Source organism: Ochotona curzoniae, unplaced genomic scaffold (genome assembly GCF_017591425.1).
Source record: "Ochotona curzoniae isolate NIBS_2020 unplaced genomic scaffold, NIBS_Ocur_1.0 scaffold_4506, whole genome shotgun sequence".
In the NCBI taxonomy this organism is placed as follows: domain Eukaryota; kingdom Metazoa; phylum Chordata; class Mammalia; order Lagomorpha; family Ochotonidae; genus Ochotona; species Ochotona curzoniae.
In genome coordinates, this window is record NW_024467119.1 from 33345033 (window position 1) to 33366446 (window position 21414).

General features: G+C 38.9%; 1 protein-coding gene across 3 annotated transcripts in view; it reads left to right on the top strand.

Moving 5' to 3' along the window:
* The window catches only part of GRID2 (glutamate ionotropic receptor delta type subunit 2), a 1273704-nt gene that overhangs the window by 713529 nt on the left and 538761 nt on the right, over positions 1–21414 (top strand). For all 3 annotated transcript variants that reach the window (XM_040967041.1, XM_040967039.1, XM_040967040.1), the window contains 2 exons: positions 7047–7100; positions 13402–13575. In XM_040967041.1, coding sequence (XP_040822975.1) covers positions 7047–7100; positions 13402–13575 — 228 coding nt within the window. The remainder of the gene's footprint in view (positions 1–7046; positions 7101–13401; positions 13576–21414) is intronic.

The window sequence follows — 21414 nt, forward strand, 5'->3', positions numbered from 1 at the left end:
TTTGATGAATATATCTGCAATGGCAATATAATTGAAAGAACTCAGGGTGTACTGTGTTTACAAAGAACAGGTTGTGTTTTCATTCATATATATATACATATACATTTTATTTTTTATGATGGTTACATAGTTGATCGGGATGGGCAGGGTTAAGGATTAGGGGAAACGGAATAAGATCATTGTTTCCAAATTTTCCTTTTCTTCTTCCTGTGTCTAGGAAAAGGGGGGAGCATGAAGGGAAATCCTCCCTCAACCTCCCAACCCTCTCAGTACCCAGGGTCGGGGAAGAGCTGCCCACACGGTCCCCGATGTGGAGCGTGTTCTGAGGGTTCTTCTTAACTGGTATCAATAATTCTGAATTGCTGTCCATCTCGCCGATCCAAGTATAATGAAATCCTCCCAAGGTCCATGGGCTGACATAGAGTCTCCAATCTCCAGACATTTGCTGTCAGTGCTTGGCTGGGGTAGTTGGCCAATTTGTCCTGTCTTCCTTCCCTCCTCTGCTATGGTACCAGTTGTCTTCTGCAGGATTCAGTGGTCTGCCATATCTTCCATGTGCATCTGGGTACGCTGTCCGTTATTCCACCTAAACCATAAGGAGACCCAGTTCTGACGCACACACTCCATGGTCAGACCACAGGTTTTGCAATTCTGCCCATGGTTGGAGTTCTGAGGGCAGTGGTTCAGTTTGGGGGAAGTTCCCAAAGAAACCTAATCTGAGGCAATCCAAGACCTGACTGCTGTGTGCCTCTCAGTAGGAGCCCAGCTTGCTCCATCCCCCACATCAGCCTATGCACACACAAGTAGTTGCAAATTGCTGGGTTGGTCTGTTTCTAACCCTGCCTCTTACATAGCCCAGTGGGTGCTGTGGTCCAGCCCAATCCTGCCCACCACACATCCGTCCCTCATGTACACCACTGGGAACTACAGACTAGTCAGAGCAACCCCCAATAACCCACACTGGGGGTGGCCCTGGTTCCTGTGCTTGCCAGTATGCTCAGTAGAACTGGCCCAATCTGTCCCACATCCCATTCAGCTCTCATACACATCAATGGGCTTTGAAGCCTAGCTCAACCAAACCAAACCCACTATCCAGCCCACACTCATGCCACTGGGTGCCACCACCGGTCTAGTCAGGCCTACCACCAGCCTTGGTTCTCATGCTCACCAGTTGGAGTTGCCACCCATCAGAGAGATACCCACCATTTTCCTCCTGGACCCACTCCCAATCCTGGATCTTGTACTCCCCAAGTGCTTCTGTAGTCTAGGTTAACAGGATTTGCCCCCAGTGCCAGCACTTTCCAGCTGATGCTGCGGCAAAGCCCAACATACTCTGGCTTATAGATAAACCACCTGGGGCATCCCATTAGCTCCTCAACCACGCCTGTTCTCAGCTACATGCCAGTGATTGTTCTGACCCAGCTCAGCATAGCCCATCCCTGTCTTGACCTTTGCCATTGGATGCTACAGCCCATCCTAACCTGGCCCGCCCCAATCATAACAATCATTGGTGGGTGCTGCAGCTTAGTCCTGTCTAGTCTATTCTCATCCCTGGCTCATGCAAACAGGTAGGTGTCATAGCCTAGTCCAGCATGATCTGCACTCCAGCCCGGCTCCTGAACACTCTGCCTGGCTCCTGTACATGGCTCCTTGCTAAGCTTGACCTGGCCCTATCTGGTCCACTCCCCTTCAGATCCAACCCACACACTTGCAGATAGGTGGAGCTGCCATGCTCAGCCTGACCAGCCTGTACCACATGCTCAAAAGTGGGGGCTATGGCCTGCCAGGGAAGGTTCCCGAGTCCCACCACTGGGTCCCTCCAAGATGCAGATCTTGTATGTGCCAGTGATGCTAGGATCCCAGCCTTTGTATGAGCAGTTGTGGCCTAGGCCACTGCAATCCCCATTCTTGGGTATGTCTGCAGGTGCTGCAGCCTGGACCAGCCCAGTCTGCCACCAGGCCCACCCCAGGACCCAGGAGTGTCAGAGGGCTCCCAAATCGAGCCTAGCTTAATACATCACTATTGCTAGCTCTGAAGCAAACCAGCAGAAATTGCAGTTCCACAAAGGTGTGCCCACATGTCCCCCACAGAATTTAAATCCTGAGACCTGATTCTCTCATGTGCTGGTCAGTATCATGGCCTAGCCTGACATAATTCATCCCCTGTTCTGACTCACTGGTGAATACTGTGATCTAGACAAGCCCTAGCTATAGCGTGCATTGGTGAGTGGTGACTGGCGGTGATCTATGCTAACTAGCCCAGCTCAGGTCTCCCACTTGGGCCCGTGCATCAATCTGACCCATCAAGATCTTCCAGCTTCCCCCCTCCAAACCCCTCAGTCTCATCCCCCTCGCTTACTTTCAAGTACAGTGGTCTTTTTTGATGTCCCTCAAGAAGTCACTCCTCACTTGCACCACACTCCCACCCACATTTCCTCCTTGCCCCATCACCTAATCAAGCCACAGTCCCTGCACCTGGGAGCACTTGGATTCATCAGCCTTCCAAATCCCAAACTTTGGATGGGGTGACATGCTAGCCCAGAGTTCTGCCTGCCCACCAGGGTCCCAAGCTCCTGGCACATGTGCTGGCCAGGGACCCTGCCCCTCCACACACCTAAGACCCAGTCCTGATTAAAGTTTTCAAGCCTGGTCCACCAGCACACCAGGTCAGCATGCTCACCTAAGTCTCTCCCCTTCCCCCACCCTGCCCAGACTAAGGACGTGGGAGAAGTCAGGTCCCCGCAGGCCCTGCCAGCTTTATCCCCCGGCCCCCATGGATCCTATGCCCTCCACAAGTGTGCAAAAAGGCTGCAAGCCGCTCTCCACGGGCATGCAGAAAGGCGGTGGTCACCGTTACCCTTCACACATAGCAAGGTCTGTGTTTTCATTCTTAAGTACCATTTCAAAAAAAATCTGCTTTTTTCCCCAAAGAACAATGTTCCTATTAAAAAAATCCTGATTGTTCCATATTCATAAAAAGTTTAAAAAAACTATATGAGTTTGAAATGATTCATTTATAAAATCAGACTCAAAAATCACTCCAGCAAATATATGTTTATCAAAGTTTATTATGATTAGAAAAGGTAACTCGCTGAGACTGATAAAAATCTCTCATATTTGGTGAGGTGGACTCAATCACTCTCCCATGTGGAGCCACAATGTAGCTGTTACTGCCGATTCGAACCCAGGGAACTTTATCAATGAAGAACATGGCTTATGAACCAGCAGACTGCAAGGCAATTTTAGCATAACTTATTAAGGGGTGGGGAAGAGGATGGGACAGAATTTCTTCTACGTGACAAATCAGGTGCGTGTCTCAGCAAAGTACAGCGAGCAGTGTGTATTCAGGAAGGGGTGTTCATGGTCTAGACTTAAAGGCCCCCTTTTCGTCTCACCTCCTCCCTGCCTCTTCTGAGAAAGTCTGTGGGTGAATCGCTGAATCTGCAATTCCCCTAAGCCCCTCCAGACAGTACTGACCCCAAGGTTCTTGTTGGAGCAGCAAATGGCTTCTTCGGCCCAGTGATTGGACCAGCGGAAGTGCCCCTTCAGGTCAGTGAGTTCCTATGGACAAAGCACAGCAAGGGAAATAAATGGGAAGCTGGTCCCGCTTTTAGGATTTGTGTTCTTCTTCCACTGGGTGTTATTTTCTTTGTTCCTTCTTATAACATCAGCTAACGTTTGCCTACCTGGTTTACCATGCTCTCTTGATACCATGGAGGTTCAGATGCTGTCAGCGGAGAGCCACAGCAGAGATACGGGTAGAGAGTTGTATGACATGCACTGATGCTGTTGTGTCAGTCAGTGCACCTGTGGGCACAATATCACAATCATGCGGGGAAAGCAGACACAAGCACGTGGGAGGCCACACAGTGCTGCTGTGCCCATTCTCTTGGCTAGGACTCCATCACGTGGTTTTGCAGGCCAACCTCCAAGAAATGTAGCCTAGTGGAATAGCTGCTACTAGATGAATCTTTGAATTTACATAAAATTTGAGGTGAATCCGAACTGTAAGGCTATTGATATCTTAGTGCTAATAAACTTTGCATTGACTCACTTGTGCATAGGGCGGTAACCTCATTGGAAGAAAGCTTTCCTACTAATGACTTTTGAATAGTCAATCTAATAGTAAAGACAGATCAAAAACTGAGTTTGAAAACCTGATAGACAAACTCCAATACACTCTTTCTTTATAAATGCTATCAAGACAAATGAGTGAATATCTTCTTATGCATATTGGGGGTCACAGGTACTGGAGCCCACTGTGAAGAGGAATCCCAGGTTTAGAAAATGAAATTTTATATACATATATATATTTATATACTCATATGCACACTACACACATCTATATCTATGGTTTAATTATCTGCATTAGTGTGCTACTAATTTTTAGATTTTCTAATTTAAACTTACAAACTATCTTATGCTTCAATACTCATGACTAGACCAAAGCAAGGATGGGTTGTGCAATGAGTGCAAATCATAGCCTTCGATGGGCTAATTGCCTTTCTTCATCAAAATGTAAGATTCAGTCTCAAGCTAATATCCAAGACTGAGTCATACATTTGCCTACAAGTTTCTTTCACCCACAAAAAGCCTGAGTGGCAGGTATGTTTCATCTTCTAAACAAATTAACGCAATGTCACTCTGTAGCTCTTAACCTTCTATTTAGTTTCTAAATGCTGTTGCACAAAATTACTCACTCCTGTAACACTTCCTGTGGATAATGCAGAATTCTCGCAGCTTACATTTTGCTTACTCTAACCACATGGTACACATTACCTAAATGAGACCAATTTAAGCTAAATTGGGACATCTTTTTCTTTCTGCTAATAACATTGTTTCAGATGTACTTCCAGTTTGTACTTCCCATTCTTTGGTTTGCACTACCCTTTTCTCTGAATTCTCTCAATTTCCATATTTTAGTTGTTTCGTTTTTTTTTTCATATGCACATGTTTTTCTCCATTTTAACCCAGCAGGCTTTCTTGATATCTAAATATCAGGTTGTATTCTTTTGCATTTTAATGAAGCTTCCACTTATTTTCTAATGTTTTGTTTTTGTTAATAGAATGAAACAATCAGAGAGCAAGAAATAAAGTTTATCATTTCTGCTGTGGAGTGATGCTTTTCTCCAAACTCAAAATTGTGATGGGTTACATTTTCTGCATTGTTTTACTTACAGGTTCAGAATGTAGGTTCTGCAAAAAAGATAATGATAATAAAAACAGATATCATGTTATCACTTCTCTGGTGATGCATTACCCTATACTTCAGCAGTTCATGAGGAACAATGACTGACGTGGTGGTAGTATGGAACTTCAACCAAAATTTTAGGGCCCAACACGATAGCCTGGTGGCCAACTCCTCTTCTTGCATTTGCTGGGATCCCATCTGGGTGCCACTTCCCATTCAGCAGCCTTTTTGTGGCCTGGGAGGGCAATGAAGAATGGTCCAAAGCCTTGGGGCCCTGCACCCATGTGGGAGATCTGTAAGAATCTCCTGGCTCCTCGCTCCCAGCTTCAGATCAGCTCAGCCCCAGCTGTTGCGGCCACTTGGGAAGTGAAACAGAGGACAAAAGATCTTTCTATCTCTCCTTCTTTCTGTATATCTGCCTTTCCAATAAAATGAATTAATAAGATGAAATAAATAAACCAACATTTCATAATAAAGCATATATTCTACAAATATGTATATACTATTAGAAAGCTTTAAGTGACAAAAAAGCACATATCCAATTGCACAGTAGACATTTTTCAGTAGGATGAAGAATAACCCAAATGCAATTCACAGTTTTCACAAGTCCTTGCTAATTATTACAAGTCATCTTCATTGGAATCCCAATCTTTGAATATTATTTCTAAAAGTAGCAATAGTTTCTTGGAGAGTAATCTCAATATAACATCCAAGAACGTGAATGGCAAGGTTTGAGGGAACAGAAATGTTCATGCAAAAGCTATTTCACTGTATACATCACACACACACACACACACACACACACACACACACACACACACTCACACCTTTCTGTAACTTCATGTTTTTGGCCTCACAAGCATGGATCCTTTCAAATAAATCTATTGAGTATCAGTAAGCCAATATTGCTACTTGCATTATATGCTTTGCCTTTTAATATATTATAATCTTTTTCATTTTATTAGCCAACTGAAAACTACTAAAACAGCCAGGCCATGTATTACTGCTAATAAAACATCTCTTGTCTTTAGTACTTTTAAAATTATAAATGAATTTACTTATTGAAGAGACAGACAGATACCATATTTGCTAGTTAAATCCCCAAATACCTGCTAGGGCCTGGGGTGGACCAGGCGGAAGCTGAGAGCTGTGAACTCAGTGTGGGGCTCCCTGTGGGATGCAGGGACCCAAGTACTTGAAACCCTGCTGCCTGCCTCCTGGGGCGTGCGTTAGGAGGAAGCTGGAATTAAGCGTGGCACCGGGACTAGAATTCAGGCACTGCCGTGTGGGATGCCGTAACCCAAACTGACATCTTGATCTCTAGGCAAAACACCCACCCAGTCTTTATATTCCGATGGATTTAGAATTAGAACTACTTTTTTTTTTTTTAAGAGGAATACATAAGGGTTTCATCAAAACAGTGAGTAACTTATAGACAGAGAAGTCACAAAAGATAAGGATGTTAATTTAGAGTCGGACAATCGTAAATGTTTGTACCTAGATATTTATTGGGTATTGAATAGAAAAGACATCGAAGTTATTTGAGACAGGAAATGTTATTTAAGTTTGGAGCTTGATTCTCAGTTAAATTATAAGAAAATTATTTTCATGAATAATTATTTTCAGTCGAAATCCAAGTTTTTCTAGACTTTTGCCATATTTTAAAATTCAGTTACTAAATCTGCAATATGTCTACATGTAAAACACAAATACTTTTAAAATATTTTTGCCAATGTTTTCCATCTTAAATAACAAAGACCTTTCTTTGTAAATTGTGATTTTTTTTTAAGATTTGCCAAGTATGTCCATTTTCATGATGAATGCCTTCTGATAGCTGGTCTCTTTTCTCTTCTAGGTTGTGGAGACTAATTTGGTTGCTTTTGACTGTCACTGGATCATTATAAATGAGGTAAAGCCGACTAAGCCATATTGTCAAACTCCTTTCTTTTGTCAAATACATATATATATATCTATAGCATTTCATATGACCTTGGATTTCTAAACAGAAGCAGAACATGAAGTAAACTTTTAGCATACTGAGTGGATGCTGTTAAATAAAAATAGAACGAGCACTTTTAAAAGATGATAAAGGGCTTTATGTGAACAAAATAAATGGAGAAAGTGTTCCCCACTGAGTGTCTTTTAGCTTTTGCTGTTGGCACACACTGCCTGCTTAGGAAGATCATCTTTATAAAATGTACAGTTCTTCTTTGTAAGCAAAGTGACTTCCTCCCAGTGGAGTGCTTGTGTTCCATTTATATTTTAATGTTGTTTCTAGAACTTTTATTTCTACCCCAATCTACAGGAGAATTAAATAGCTCATCAATATTTTCCTCTTTCCATAAAGAAGTGCGAATGTTTTGAAATCCAGAGTTGTCCAATTCTTTATGAGAGTCTTTGTTTTTCACAGAGGTAAAAATATAGAGTGAACAATGTTTAACAATCGTAACAATCCAACAGCCCTGTGAAACAGATTATGCCATTATCACCTTCATCTCAGAGATTATGAGTAAATCAGTCATGGACAAATAATGTGATCATGCAAATCTGCCATTAACAAGATGAAGTATCTGATGAAAACCTTTATTTAAGAATACATATAATGTGGTTTTCTGTGAATAGCAAGAATAAAAGTATAGTAAGGTTTGTTTTATAATGAGATAGTATTTAGGGGTTAAGTTTCTGGTTTTGCAGTCAGCAAGTTAGAATTAGTCTTGGCTCTACAAATTCATTAGCTGTGTGCCATGGATTTACCATCTTCCTGTGCCTCTATAAATTTTTTGTATGGTATAACATTACACTTACTTTATAGGTTCATAATAAAAATTAAATGAACTATGAAATAATGCTCTTAACGTAGGGCCTGATCATTGATAGTCAAATTGGACTGTGACAGTGACCATGCCACCGGAAGAGTCAGATTGTTTTTTTTCTCCTTATTTTGTTAAATGATAAACATTATTCTAGGAAATACTAGAACGAGGTCCATAGAGGTTAAGAGATTATTTCTCCCACTTCAGTTTTTCACCTAATCCCCATGCACTGATGGAAGTTCTTTTAACTCAGAGAAGAGGCAGTGGAAAGCTCTGACAATTTTTTTTTTATCTGCCAAACTGCAGAGCTGTCTGTTTTGTCACTGTGTTTCTCACACTAAGTTAAGATGTAGTTTTTTGAGCTTCATTCAGGCAATGTGTGTGTGTGTGTGTGTGTGTGTGTGTATGGAATCTGTTTCTCATTGAAGCTCTGCAAGCTTCTCATTTTCAGCTAGAACTAGGAAGCATGGCAAGGAAAAGGACCTTGATAAACTCCAAGTAAACATTCTCATTAGATTGCTTAATTTCTTTGGGATTTTTCCTTTTTTTTTGTAAGAAGACTAAAGTTTATTAAAATCACACAATTAGCCAAATATTACACAATTCTGAATGGTGACGATAAGATTTAAAAGTTTTCCAGGGTGAAGCTTTGATGGTTTTCATGGTAACATTTGGTAATTCTCATTGTGTCTTCCATCTTGGATATTTTCACAAAGTCAGTTGCAATTTATTCCACTAGCTTTTGTCTTTAGCTTTAGATTACTTTCTTTTAAAATCAAGATTCTTTATCAATTGATTTGTATCCCATATTCAATTTTACATAGGAAATAGACCATGCAGATTTCTTGATGCTAAGTAAGCTTAACTATTCCTACTTGTACGTATCAGTGAATTTGATAAGCAAAAAAGTTACTTCTTGCTTCCTAGATACATGGATTAATCAAATTACATTTATATTTGCATCATTATGTAGAAATAATTATTCCCTTCTATCTGATAGAACTGTCAAAGAGACCCATAGAAAAGTGCTTTTATAAATCCTTAATTCACCTCCAGTAGTCATACCTAAATCTTAAAAAATATATATGAATCCAAATAAAGTTACCTGGAACAATAGTTTCCTATTCAATGTTTAGGGGTCACTTTGTTCTTTGGAAGAAATCATCTCAGCCTACAAACGTTATACCAGGATGGATATCGCCTGAATAGATTAACATATGACTCCTTAGCAATGAATAACATAGAAAGAGTAGAAAATATATTTGATTATATCTTTCATAAGTACTGTGCACCCATTTGTTGACCTTTTTAGTAAAATAATAGGCAAAGAAATACTGCCTGTAAGTGGTGACTGTCTAATTTGGACTGCTATGTTGCAAAATAAACAAGCTATATAAGCAAAATGATCTACTCACTCAATGTTACCAGTATAAAAGATTATATAAAAGGCTGCAATTCTTTCTTAATCCTTCCAAGTTGAGTTTCTTCTATAAACATCCATAACTACAGCTTCACCCACGCTGTCATGTCATCGTGACACCGTATGTCTCTCCTTCCACTCTTCCTCTTATCGCCCATAGCTGGGCTTTCTAATCCAGGAACAAGAATGTCAGTTCTCCTGGGCAAACCAATACTTTCTAGCTGCTGAAAAACTGCATTGTTCGCAACCTTCACCGTTTACACTGGTTATTACTTTTATCTGAACCAGATTCAAAATCACAGAATGAGCCTATTTTCTAAATTTTCTCCCGTGAGAAAATGTATCATGAGGAAAAAATATTCAAGGTCAGCAATTTTATTTCCACATGAGTCCACTCAGGTGCTCCATGTCCCTGACACAACCTCAGGAAACTTGAGTCTCATCCTTTTCACATATAGTTTTAATTCAAACTCTTGTGTTTAAGATGGATCATATCTTATTCTAGCTTCCAGAAAAGGGGAAAAAGTATATAGATTTCTGAAACTTGCTAGGAAGCTAATAAACTAAAAATAACACAAAAAAGCCCAATAGCATGCCCATTTTGATGAAAAAGAGAAAAGAAAGAGAGAAGAGAGATTATGGATCTGTCTAGTTTGCTTTGTGTAGCTATTATTTTGTTACTAATTTTAAAATGGATTGCAAACATTTATTTAATCTTATTGCACCAATAGCTTTTTAGAAAAGTACTATAAATCAAAGTTGGCATTGTGCATCACAATACAAATTGATGCAGAAACATAAAAGCAAGGTATTTTTTTCATTTGTATTTAGTGTGCTATAATGAGAGGCTGTGCCAGCTCATACCGTGCAATCCATCTTATGTTAGTACTTAGTGTTGTTATTTAGCTTCCCTTTGCGATCAGTGGAGCTGCCTTTCTGCATAAGTATTGTCACCCCTTCAGAGCCCTAAAGCAGATGGCCTCGTGTTTTGAGTTTTACAAAATTGGAAATTCCAACAGGAAGATATATACTATTTAGTACTTCAAGAACGAGCCTGTTTTATGTGCCCTTGAGTTCCCTAATAATACTGAATTTCTCCTTTGATGTCCTTGTTTGATTTTGCTGTATTTTTTAAAACCCATTCATTCATTCTCATCTTCTAATCATTGCCATTAAAGGAAGAATTATTGATTTGGGAGATTTTGTTTTTGTTCTCCTGAGATTTTAGAAATCTATATGTGTGAAAGATGTTCTTCACTTTTTTCTAGTTTAGTAGCAAATTAAGCTGCTAACCATTAATTTGTCAAGCAGAAACTTGCCATTCTCTTCCCACTGGCAGATAGCCTGTTGGTGTTTGAATACTTGCTTCACATTAACATTAAACTTCAAGAAAACACTAAAGATCATCATGGCTCATAGATATAGACTAAAGGCACAGTAAGAAAAACAAATTAGTGAACTGTAATTTGTTCAGTTCCATTATGAAAAGTTCTTAAGAATCATTCACAATCTTGGGCATCCCAATGGATTAAAATATTAGCTATTAATATTCAGAAGATGAGTTGAGAACATCTTGCCCACCATTATTTCATTCAAACAATTTTAATGTCAGCATTTATTAGAAATGTAATTTGAGCTAAGAATGTCGTAGATGCTAAAGATGAAAGAATGAGAAGCAGAAAGGGGGAAATAACTATTTTTCTGGAGTGGTTTGTATGGTCTGGCATGGCATCAGAGTCAATGAGCTGTGAGAGTCTTCCCTTCCATGATATTCTATTCATGTAGCCCAAGCTGTAAAGGTGCACAGATTCCGGAATTATTCAATTCTCCCAAAGGATTTGTCCTGGGAAGTGGCTGTTTCGGTAGTGAGCTGTATCCCCAGCTGCTATTTAAGCCTTCTTCCTTTCTTCTTCTATTCTTATGTAGTTCAGAGTTCACCCCCACCCCAATAAGCCACTAGAGCAAAGTGAAAGTTTTCTTGGATGTATTTGATTCTTAGTAATTTTTTATGAGCCAGGTAAAATACACTACACTTGAACACAAAGGAAATAAAAACCCAAAAGTTGTGTGTTTACTTTTACTGTAATTTCAGTTCTATTCTTAAATACACTTGGTCAAATAAAAACTACTAGAAGGACAAATAATATTATAATTTATATTCAGAAAATTCTTTGAATCTCAAAAAATTTCTCTGTATCTTGGCACAGATTGGTGGCACTGGCAGCTCGAGAGAGAGAGCACTAGTTCTTCAGTTGATGATTTTAAGGATCTTATGGTCCAAACATTATTCCTGAAGCTCAAAGCGTTTAAAGAACACACACCCATAAAGATTCTGTGACAGTTTCACATTTTAATACAGAGGTTTAGTTATGGGATTTCTTTTATATGAAGCTTATATAATCTTGCAGCTCCTGTTCTGGAAACACACCAATCCAAATGCAGAAGTCAAGTTCTGTAAATATAAAATAATGGCCTGATCAAGTTTTCATATCACTGTAAATGGCTTTTGAGATCATGTGTCAAAACTAAAATTGCAAGTGAATTTTTCAAGACAGATGGTCTGTTACTTTCATTCAGGATAGCAGATTCTTTCCTCCTTGAAAATTGCTTTTTTCCCTTCTCCAAAAAAGAACAGACAAAGTAGACTCAGTTTAGAGTGGCATGTCTTCAGATATGCTGTAGTGGCTTAGGCACCTGAGAACGTCAAGTTTGGGCGCCTAGTAAAGGTAACCACCCCCCGTCTGGGGTTTAGTTCTCCTACATTTTAGTTATGATAAATGCTTTTATCATTGTTTATGGACTCATCAGGCTGTTAAGTATTGAAACAATGTATCTTCATAATCTTTATTCTTTCTATCATAAATATTTAATTAATTCTAGGAAAATACGCATTTCATGTTTAATAACTTCAGAGTGCATCGCTTTTAATGTAATTTGAAAATCTCGCCTATGAATATAAAAGATCTTGGGATCTTCCTTTTTTTCCCCCTTTATAAAGTTAGAATAAAACTGTCTGAATTAATGTCATTTGTAGCAGAAAATTAGATGCTAATATTGCATGTAGAATTTGGCATAACATATAGTAGGCACTTCTTAACATTTTTCGTTACTCTGATGTATTGGGTGATATAAGCTGAGAAGGTGTTGCTTGGCAGAATATTGATAAATCTTTGCACTGCTAAGGAAAAAATAACCACATATATACAACCACTTAGCTAATAGTATGAAAAGATTGGTATGGTATGGTATGGTATGGTATGGTATGAATGAGAGTGGAATGAAAGTTGCCAGCTATAAAATTTATGAAATGCTTTTTAGAAAAAATATTGAAAGGTATTAAATAGCATTGCTAATATTAATTAGCAATGCTATTTAATGTTTGTTAATTTTAGGGCTTAAAATGGAGTAGAGTGGACACTGTTTAACTTCACTTTGTGAATAGATGACAGATAATGAAAAATTGACCAGCTGTTTGCCAGTTTTTAGTGGTCAGTGAAATCATGCAGACAATAGGAAAAGGATGGCATTCTAAACTGAGTGAAGGCATTTTTCATGATAAACAAAGGACTTCATCCCCTGGGATTCCTTTGGAAGGTGTTATTTTATTTTCGAAAAAAAATTGTATATTTCACCAAAAATCATAAGGAATGAATTTTAAATCTAGTTTGCCACTTTTTCAGTGTTTCAAACATGTCTGTATTTTCCCAAAGAGTTCATTACAAACTTGTTTTAATATAGTATCTTTAAGTCAGTAGCTCCATTTAATTTTTAGGAATTATTGCATCTAATTCAAAACATAGGCAACAACTACAAATGAAAGGGTCATTTCAAGAACACTTGTTGTTTCCCGTTGGCCGTCTCCTAAAGCATTAAGCAAATGTAGTGTGCTGACAGAGTTGCTTCGCGTTTCCAAAGAGCAACATATGGATTCTGCGGTTGTGTTAGCACTTAAAATTCTTTCCTTTCTTATCTTGCAGGAAATAAACGATATGGATGTGCAGGAGCTTGTAAGAAGGTCAATTGGAAGGTTAACAATTATTAGGCAGACGTTTCCAGTCCCGCAGAATATAAGTCAGCGATGTTTCCGTGGCAACCATCGAATATCTTCAACACTGTGTGATCCAAAGGATCCATTTGCTCAGAGCATGGAGGTGAGTGCTAACTACCCTGGTGTTGCTTCAGAGTGCTTTGTTGGGCCATTGCTGGGAGTGTTTTCTGAGTTACATTGGATCCAGCCTTGTACTTCCTATCATTTCTGAATGTCTCTCCTCCTCCAGCAATTTAATCAATTTGTCAGAGAGTTCCAAGAATCTTTCTTTGATCCTTCTGACTGTGTTATAGGAAAGAAAGCATCTTCTTGCTTAATAAAAGTAGAGTAAGTCAAGATTCTTTATTTCAATTAAGCAGATCTGTTGTAGGGTTTTCGACCCTGACTATGGCAGCAACCTCAATTCTTGTCTCGCAGGAAAGAAGAATTATCATGTGGATAAGGTTTAGTTTTAAAGCAAGATTCATTAGAAAAGTTGAGAAAGGAGGCTCCCATCCTAGTGACGGGAGGGTGCTTTGAGATAGAAAGGACCCGACCTCCTGCCATGGGGCAAGAGGAAGAGAGAAAAAGACCCTAGACCTCTGGCATTGTGGCAGGGGAAAGACAGAAGCCGCCCCCCCCCCCCCAATCCTGCCATTGTGGCAGGAGGAAAGAGAGAAATGCCCATATTAATGGTGGGGAGAGCATCTTTTAAAGGTTCACCTCAAAAATATTTCTCCATAAACAAAGGAGAATTCCTGATTTCCATGGTACCTGGCCTTGGACAAAAGGCCCGGGAAGGTGTCACCAGCCAATTTCTATGGTCCCTTTCTAATGATATAGAACCAGTCTGAAACTCTTCCCTTGGCAATGGCCAGAGATGGGATTGGGCTGAGGCTTGAGATGGGGAATTGGTCTGTTAATGTCGTCCTTGTCTCTTGGGGAAGCGTGTTCTTGATATGTTAAAATATGCGCTTGTCTCGGGAAAATTCAAGACATGGTGGGGGAAATACCATTTTATATTTGAGGGAAAAAAATGACGACATGGGGACCTAGAATACCCTAACTGCCCACTACCCAGTCTAACTCCTCCCTCAGATCCACAACATTTCCTCTGTGGTTGACACTCCTAATGACAAACTTCAAGCTTTTAAGCTGTTCTATCTGCATGCCTTTTTTTCTTTTTTTGGCATACAAAGGACATAGAAATGTAAGTTTGTTTCTTCAGGTATATTTATTTCTATTTGAAAGTCAGTTTTACATAGAGAAGCAGAGACAGAGAGAAAGATCTATCATTCACTGGGTCACTCCCCAAGTGGCCACAACAGCCAGAGCTGAGCCAATCTAAAGCCAGGAGCCAGGCACTTCTTCCAGGTCTCCCACATGGAAGGCTTTGGGTCATCCTGAACTGCTTTCCCAGGCCACAAGCAGGGAGCTGTAAGGGAAGTGGGGCAGTTGGGACATGAATCAGCATAGAGGATCCTGATGGATGCAAGGTGAAGATTTTAGCTACTGGTTATCGAGCTGGGCCCATAATAATGCTGTTTTTAAAGTCTGTTCAGGAAAACTGTTCAGAAATGCAAAAAAAAAAAAAAAAAAGCTTCAATGTTTTGTACTCCTATGCTCCTATGCATATCAGATATGGTATCTTTGAAAGTTTCACCATCTCAAATACAACAAAGAATTAGAAAGTAAGCAAGTAAAATCCTCTCAAGAGCAAAGTGAAGAGCATTAGGCCCCTGTGGCTTGCTCCTGAGATTGCTCTTTAAACATTCACTTGGGACTTTCTTGTTTTGCTTAAGAAAAGATGGGAAGCCCTTCCCTCTTCTCACTGCAGGTTTCAGTTTGTCAGTGTGAAGGAGGCAGACACTCCAGCAACAGCAGGAAGAAGTCCCTAGCCAGGCAAGAAGCAGCAAAGAAGGCATCCATCAGATACTCTCAGCTCCTGCATCCCATCTGTGTGGAGTTTTTCATATAAAAGTCAGTATCATTATTGTTTCATGCTAGTATTGTTAGTGAATATTTAAACCATAACCTTGAGATATCAGCAATGATTGAAACCGTGGTCAGTTTTAGAAGCCAGAAAAACATGAGATATTTTAGAAAATGATTCTTTTAAATTTTGGGTTCTTAGAGAAGTTCAGTTTGAAGAGTTGGTGAATTTAACCTCAAAAGAAGAGCTTAACTCCAATAGTACTAGACAAAAACGGTAATCTTCTAAACTACTTCTTTTAAAGTATAATCCCACAATCTCCTTGTCCTTCATCATCTCGTGAATTTTATAGAGACGAATTACCATTCATCCAATCATTTCTTCACATTTATTAGCATTGAAATGAGCAGTATGACTCCAGGATCATTACCCATGGAACTTTCTGCTCCCTACTGGATTTTAAACTCCTTTAAAAAAAGGTCCCTTTCAGGACTTGGAATCATAAATCCTACAATGTGCTTCTCAATTATTTCCTCTATCACACATCACAGTGATTTGAACCTTTGTGCATATTTTTGAATTTCAGCTGATTAAGGACAATGAAATAATCAAAGCCAACCATTCTGAGACCCTAGTAAGACCTTGTGGATTTCAGTGTCACTCATCCTGATATGCTGATCGTAGGCCAGCTTTGCATATTGATTGGCCATGAGGATAACTAATTGAAAAAGAATAGAATCTTCAATGGGTAAAAATAGAATTTTGATTAAGCAAACTATGAGATATTAAATACTTTTCCTAATAAAAGAAGTAGCCGGGAATGAAGCAGTAACTTTAAAATTATTGACAATGTCCTTAAGGGAAAGAAGAAAGTATCTTTAAGCACATCTGCCTGCCAGCATGATCCTTCCCTTCAATTCATGAAATCCATAAAATCAGGCAACAAATACTTTATTTCTGTAGTACAAAATCGCTCAGATGCATTAAACCTGTGTAGGAACACTTCTCTCTCCCAAGCCCATACTTTCATTTTTCTTCTCATAAACCCACAGGTGTAAGAAAGCCAAGCCATTACTTTTCCAAGGATTTGTTACATGTTAACATTTTCTGTTACATGTGATAGAGTTTAACTAAATCTGTATGGGAACACTGACAAACTTTTATATGAGAAAATTTACGTAATTAACAGTTGTAGTACAATACTCTTAAATTTAAAATTGTTTACTTATTGGACAATAGATATGTAAACTAGCCTTAGTGAAACTTTTTATCACCTGAAGTTCAAGAAATAAAAATAATGATTTGATATTTTGGATTAAGTTCTGATCAATAGTATACCACTGATTGATAATTTGGAAGTAGGAAGTTTCCCAGGAGAAACTGTTCTTTCAACTTGGAAATTATAAAAACAACATAAATAAATATTACCACAGATAAACTTCACTGTAGAATTCAGTTGGGTGCAATTAAAAATTTTCAGAAAACATAAAAGTATGCAAAGTGAGCTCTGAAAACAGAAACCCAGCTACAAAATCACACTAATCAATATAAAGAGAGCAGAAGAGGATAGAGTGGGTTTGTGGAGACTTCTCTGTGCTGTTATCTATTTTAATGTACATGGAAGGGAAATAAAACATACAAAGACTAGAAGTTTTCCAAACTCTTGCTTCAGAATGATTAAATCCAGGGTTAGCTCAAGTTGTAAGACAGTAATTAGAAGAAGTAGAGTTTGAGTAATATATAAAATGACCATAAGTCCATTGTTGATTGTTTGCTGAAAATGATGCTGGCTTGGCTGTTAATGAAAAGAAAACAGAAATAGTCAAATTCTTTGGATTTTGGTTTGTCTGTCAAAAAAAAGTTGTCGTTACACTGGGAAGGTTACAGTTAAAGTTCATGAAAGAGGAAAATGGAATTGCATGCCCAAGCTGATCTGAATAGAGTCTGGGCAGAACAATCAATGAGTTAGCAGATGTGACTACAATTTTCTAATCTAGAAATGTTAGTGGAAGGCTTGCTTGACAAAAGGACCAAAGAGCAAGAGATTGTAATAGTGTCCAAGTTTCAAAAGGAAGGAGGACAATGTCGTGAAGGAGTTTAATATACTAACCATATATAATAAACTGCTGAATATATTATTGATTAGATGATTTGAAGGTATTTCAAATAAGAAAACAGGCTTTCCTTCAGAATAACCACTGACAGATTAAGTTCTTACTGATACAGATTTTACATTGGGAGAATGTCACATATTGTATGTTGAGTTCTGTTTACTGTTTGACAAAATTCCTTCTGAAAATCGCAGTGAAATCTTTGAAACGTCAGGATAGATTGGCTTCACTCCATGTCTTCACTAAGAGGCTCCTAGGGCAGAGTATAGTGAACAATCAGAACTTGGATGGAAAAGCTTTTTAAATACTCATTATCTGCCTAGAAATGATAATGTGACTTTTTATAAAATTAAACAATCATGTTTGGAATAATCTCCCACTGTGTTATTTAGTATTCTCCACATCATTAAGCAAAAATGATGTTTTCTGAACTGGTGTCGTGGCACAGCAAGTTAATCTTCTGCCTGCAGCTCCAGCATCTCTTGTGGGTGTCCCAGCTGCTCCACTTCCTTTCCAACTACCTGAGAATGACCTAGAAAAGCAGCAGTGGATGCCCCAAGGCATTTGGCCCCTGTACCCTGTCTGGAAGAAGCTCCTGGCTCCTGGCTTTGGGCTGATACAGTTCTGGCACTTGTGGCTATTTGGAGAGTGACCCAGTAGATGGAAGACTCTCTTGCTATCTCTCCCTGTTGCTCTCTGTAACTCAAGTAAAAGTAAATAATACTTTAAAAAATAATATTCTAAGATCTGTCAGTCAAAAATATGCTTGATACTAATATATTTGAAATATGCTATTGATGTGTTCTGAAGCATTGAACATATCTACAACATACAATTAGAGTTTTTTTTTCCCTTCTCATTTTGAGAATTATGGAGCCAGAAATATGTTCAAACTTCACCAATAAATATTTCACTCTTAAAAGGCAAGGAATTCTTTGTAGTCATCCCCAGAATTCTGGCTTTGGACCTAGTATTTTCAAAATGTTTATCACTTTCTATATGAAAGTGAATAAATCATACCTATCAAATTTATAAATGGCATAGCTAGAAGAGGAAGCTTATGTTGTATTACATAACCAAATCCAAAATTATTAAAATTGACTGAATAATAAGCCTGAAAATTGAAATTTCAGAGCTAAAATACAGGTTCAAAATCAATTACGCAATGTCTAGATATAAAAGCACTGGTTTGACAGCTGTTCAAAGCTGTTAAGCTGAAGGCAAATTCAGTATGAGCCTCCTGCAAGTCATATATGCTGCAACTCATTTAACATAAGCTTGGTCTCCATGTCAGAAGCATTTTGCCAAGAGCAAGAGAGGTAATATCTTACACTACTTTCTTCTCGTCAGATCACATGTGCTCCAATGTGTCACTTCTGGTTACGAAAGTTTTAACAGAAACATTGAGAAACAAGACAAGAAAAGGATGAACACTGAGATGGAGATAAGTCTAGAAGGTGTAACAGATGAAGAAGAACTGAAGGGAAGAGGCTGTTTCACAGCCAGCAAGATAGATGTTGAAAGGTTATCACACAGAGAAGATGGCCCAGTGATTTCAGAGTGTAGAGAGAGGGAAGTAGTGAGAAATGCTTGTTCAGCTGGGGGTACTGGAGTTTACCATTTCAGAAGGATCGGAGAGAAAGAATGGCAGAAGAGATTATGATGCTCTGGTGAAAATGGAAACTTACCTGAGAAGGAACCGATTAGACGGTAGTGGAGAGCTTAGAGAATATGATAGCCACTTCTTTCTCTTTTTGTCCCTCCCGCCCGCCCACAGGCATAACCATTTCTTTCTCTTTTTTGTTCCCCTTCCCTTAGGCTTTAGTCATCATTTTTAAATGATTTTTTTTAATTTATTTAAAATACAGAATTATACAAAGAAAAGGGGAAACACCCACTTTGGCTGCTGGGCTGTGCTGATGCTAAGAGCCAGGAGCTTCTTCTGTGTCTCCCATCATGGGTGCAGGGGCCCAAGCATTTTGAGCCATCTTCTACTGCTTGCCCAGACCATTAGCAGGGAGCAGAATCAGAAGGAATTTAACAGGTGCTAAGATGGGATGTTATGCTGCAGTCATGCACTGAGAACATCATGTATTGGGTACAAAGAACTCACTTTTAAGACCAGTATAGATACTCAATATCCATACCTTGAGAAATGCAGGTGACTGCTACACCAAAATGCCAGATTTGGATAGAATCCACTTTGTCAGATTTCTTACATCTTAACTTTTGTCCATCCACCTGACCTTAACCTTGACTTTATTTCCGTTCTTCTTGTTCTTTGACTTCTTTTATTTGATGAATGTCTATCCCAAATAAAACATGTTCTAGGTACTAGGCTGTATCAAAGGTTAATGAAGTATAGGGAAACCAAAGAACAAGAAGGTTAGGGTTTGAGTTGTACAATTCAAGTAGAGCATCTTTATAAGAGGAACTAGTATTCTGGTCTGAAAGGCAGATAAACAAGTTGCTTGTATTCCATGTTTCAATAGAGTGGCTGCATTGCATGGAGAAAAAGGAATGACCACCGAGGGTTCAGGAGATAAAACTGGGACTGCTCAACAGTGTCTAAGTCAAGATGGGAATGAGAGGGTGAACTCATAACATGTGCTCTCTAAATCTAATATTGGCAAGTGTTAACTAGTACGAGAAAGATAAAGAGAAATAAAATGAATAAATAAAGAGAAAAACAGTCTCACATATATGCTTAAAGCAATTAGTTGAAGAGATGCAAAACAGAGAAACAAGAGGAAACATCTTTTAAGCAGTAGAGTCAGGAAAAGTCAGAAAAAGGGTGAGATAACAGCATGTCAGTTTTTTAAAAAGTGCTTATTTAATGTAGAAAGTGCCAAAAAATTAAAGAGAGCAAGAGAGAAGGAAAAAGGTAGGAGAGAAGGAAAGAAGAAAGGAAGGAAGGGAGGGAGGAAGGAAGTGAGAGAGAGGAGAGAGAAGGGAGGGTGGGGAGAAGGGAAGGAAGGAAGGAACAAAGGAAGGAATATCTTCAGTCCATGGGCTCAACAAGAAGGGCTTGGACCAAGTCAAAGCCCATGTGTCGCGCAGGGGTGACAGGGATGCAGGCATTTAGGCTGTCCTCTGGTGCCTCCTAGACAGCTGGACCTGAGACCAGTACTCCAGTAGATGCGTGCATCCCAGGGTCTTAATCGGCCCTGCCAAAAGCACGTCTCATCAGCATATCGGTTTCAGGAGTCTGTCAAAAATGTTTTCCCTGGATTGCAGGATACAGCCCAGTCATTCTTCATGTTTCTTCCACATCTTTCTATGGGCCTTCACACACTAATTCTGACTTGAATTTTGATCCCTGTACTACTGTTAATTTCAAATTTTATGCTTTTTTGGTAGCACATTTGAATCATTATCTTCCAGGCTCTTCAGTGGAGTGAGAGCGGAGTGGGGTTGTTTTTACTCAAAGAATGAACTTGACTTGCAGATAATCTATGAATATTCTATGTCTCATCACAGAAAGACCTATCTTCTTTAGATATTCAAAAATAATGCTTAACAAACACAAATGGTTAAAAATTTCCTAGCATGTTAAAAACATTCAGATAACGCTGTTAGGAAGCTCTTATTAGTACCTGGGCATGGCACTGAACTCTAATCATCCCAGCTGTTGAACCGAGGACTAGTCTGTATTGTAAGCCAGTTTTCTTAATGACTAATTATATTCAAAAGACTGTCCATATAGTGTTTTCTCCTCTGCTTTTAGAAATAAAATATGGAAAAAAAAACGCTCTGAAAAACCCAGGAACAAATGTTTCCATTGCTACCTTGACTACTACTGCTTTAATTTTATATTGTGGAATAAAATCTGAGGTGACAGTACAACATTTAGCAACTTTGACCCAGGGTCTCTTTTGCGTCTCTATTATCTGAATACATTTTAATTTCTTTGAAAAAC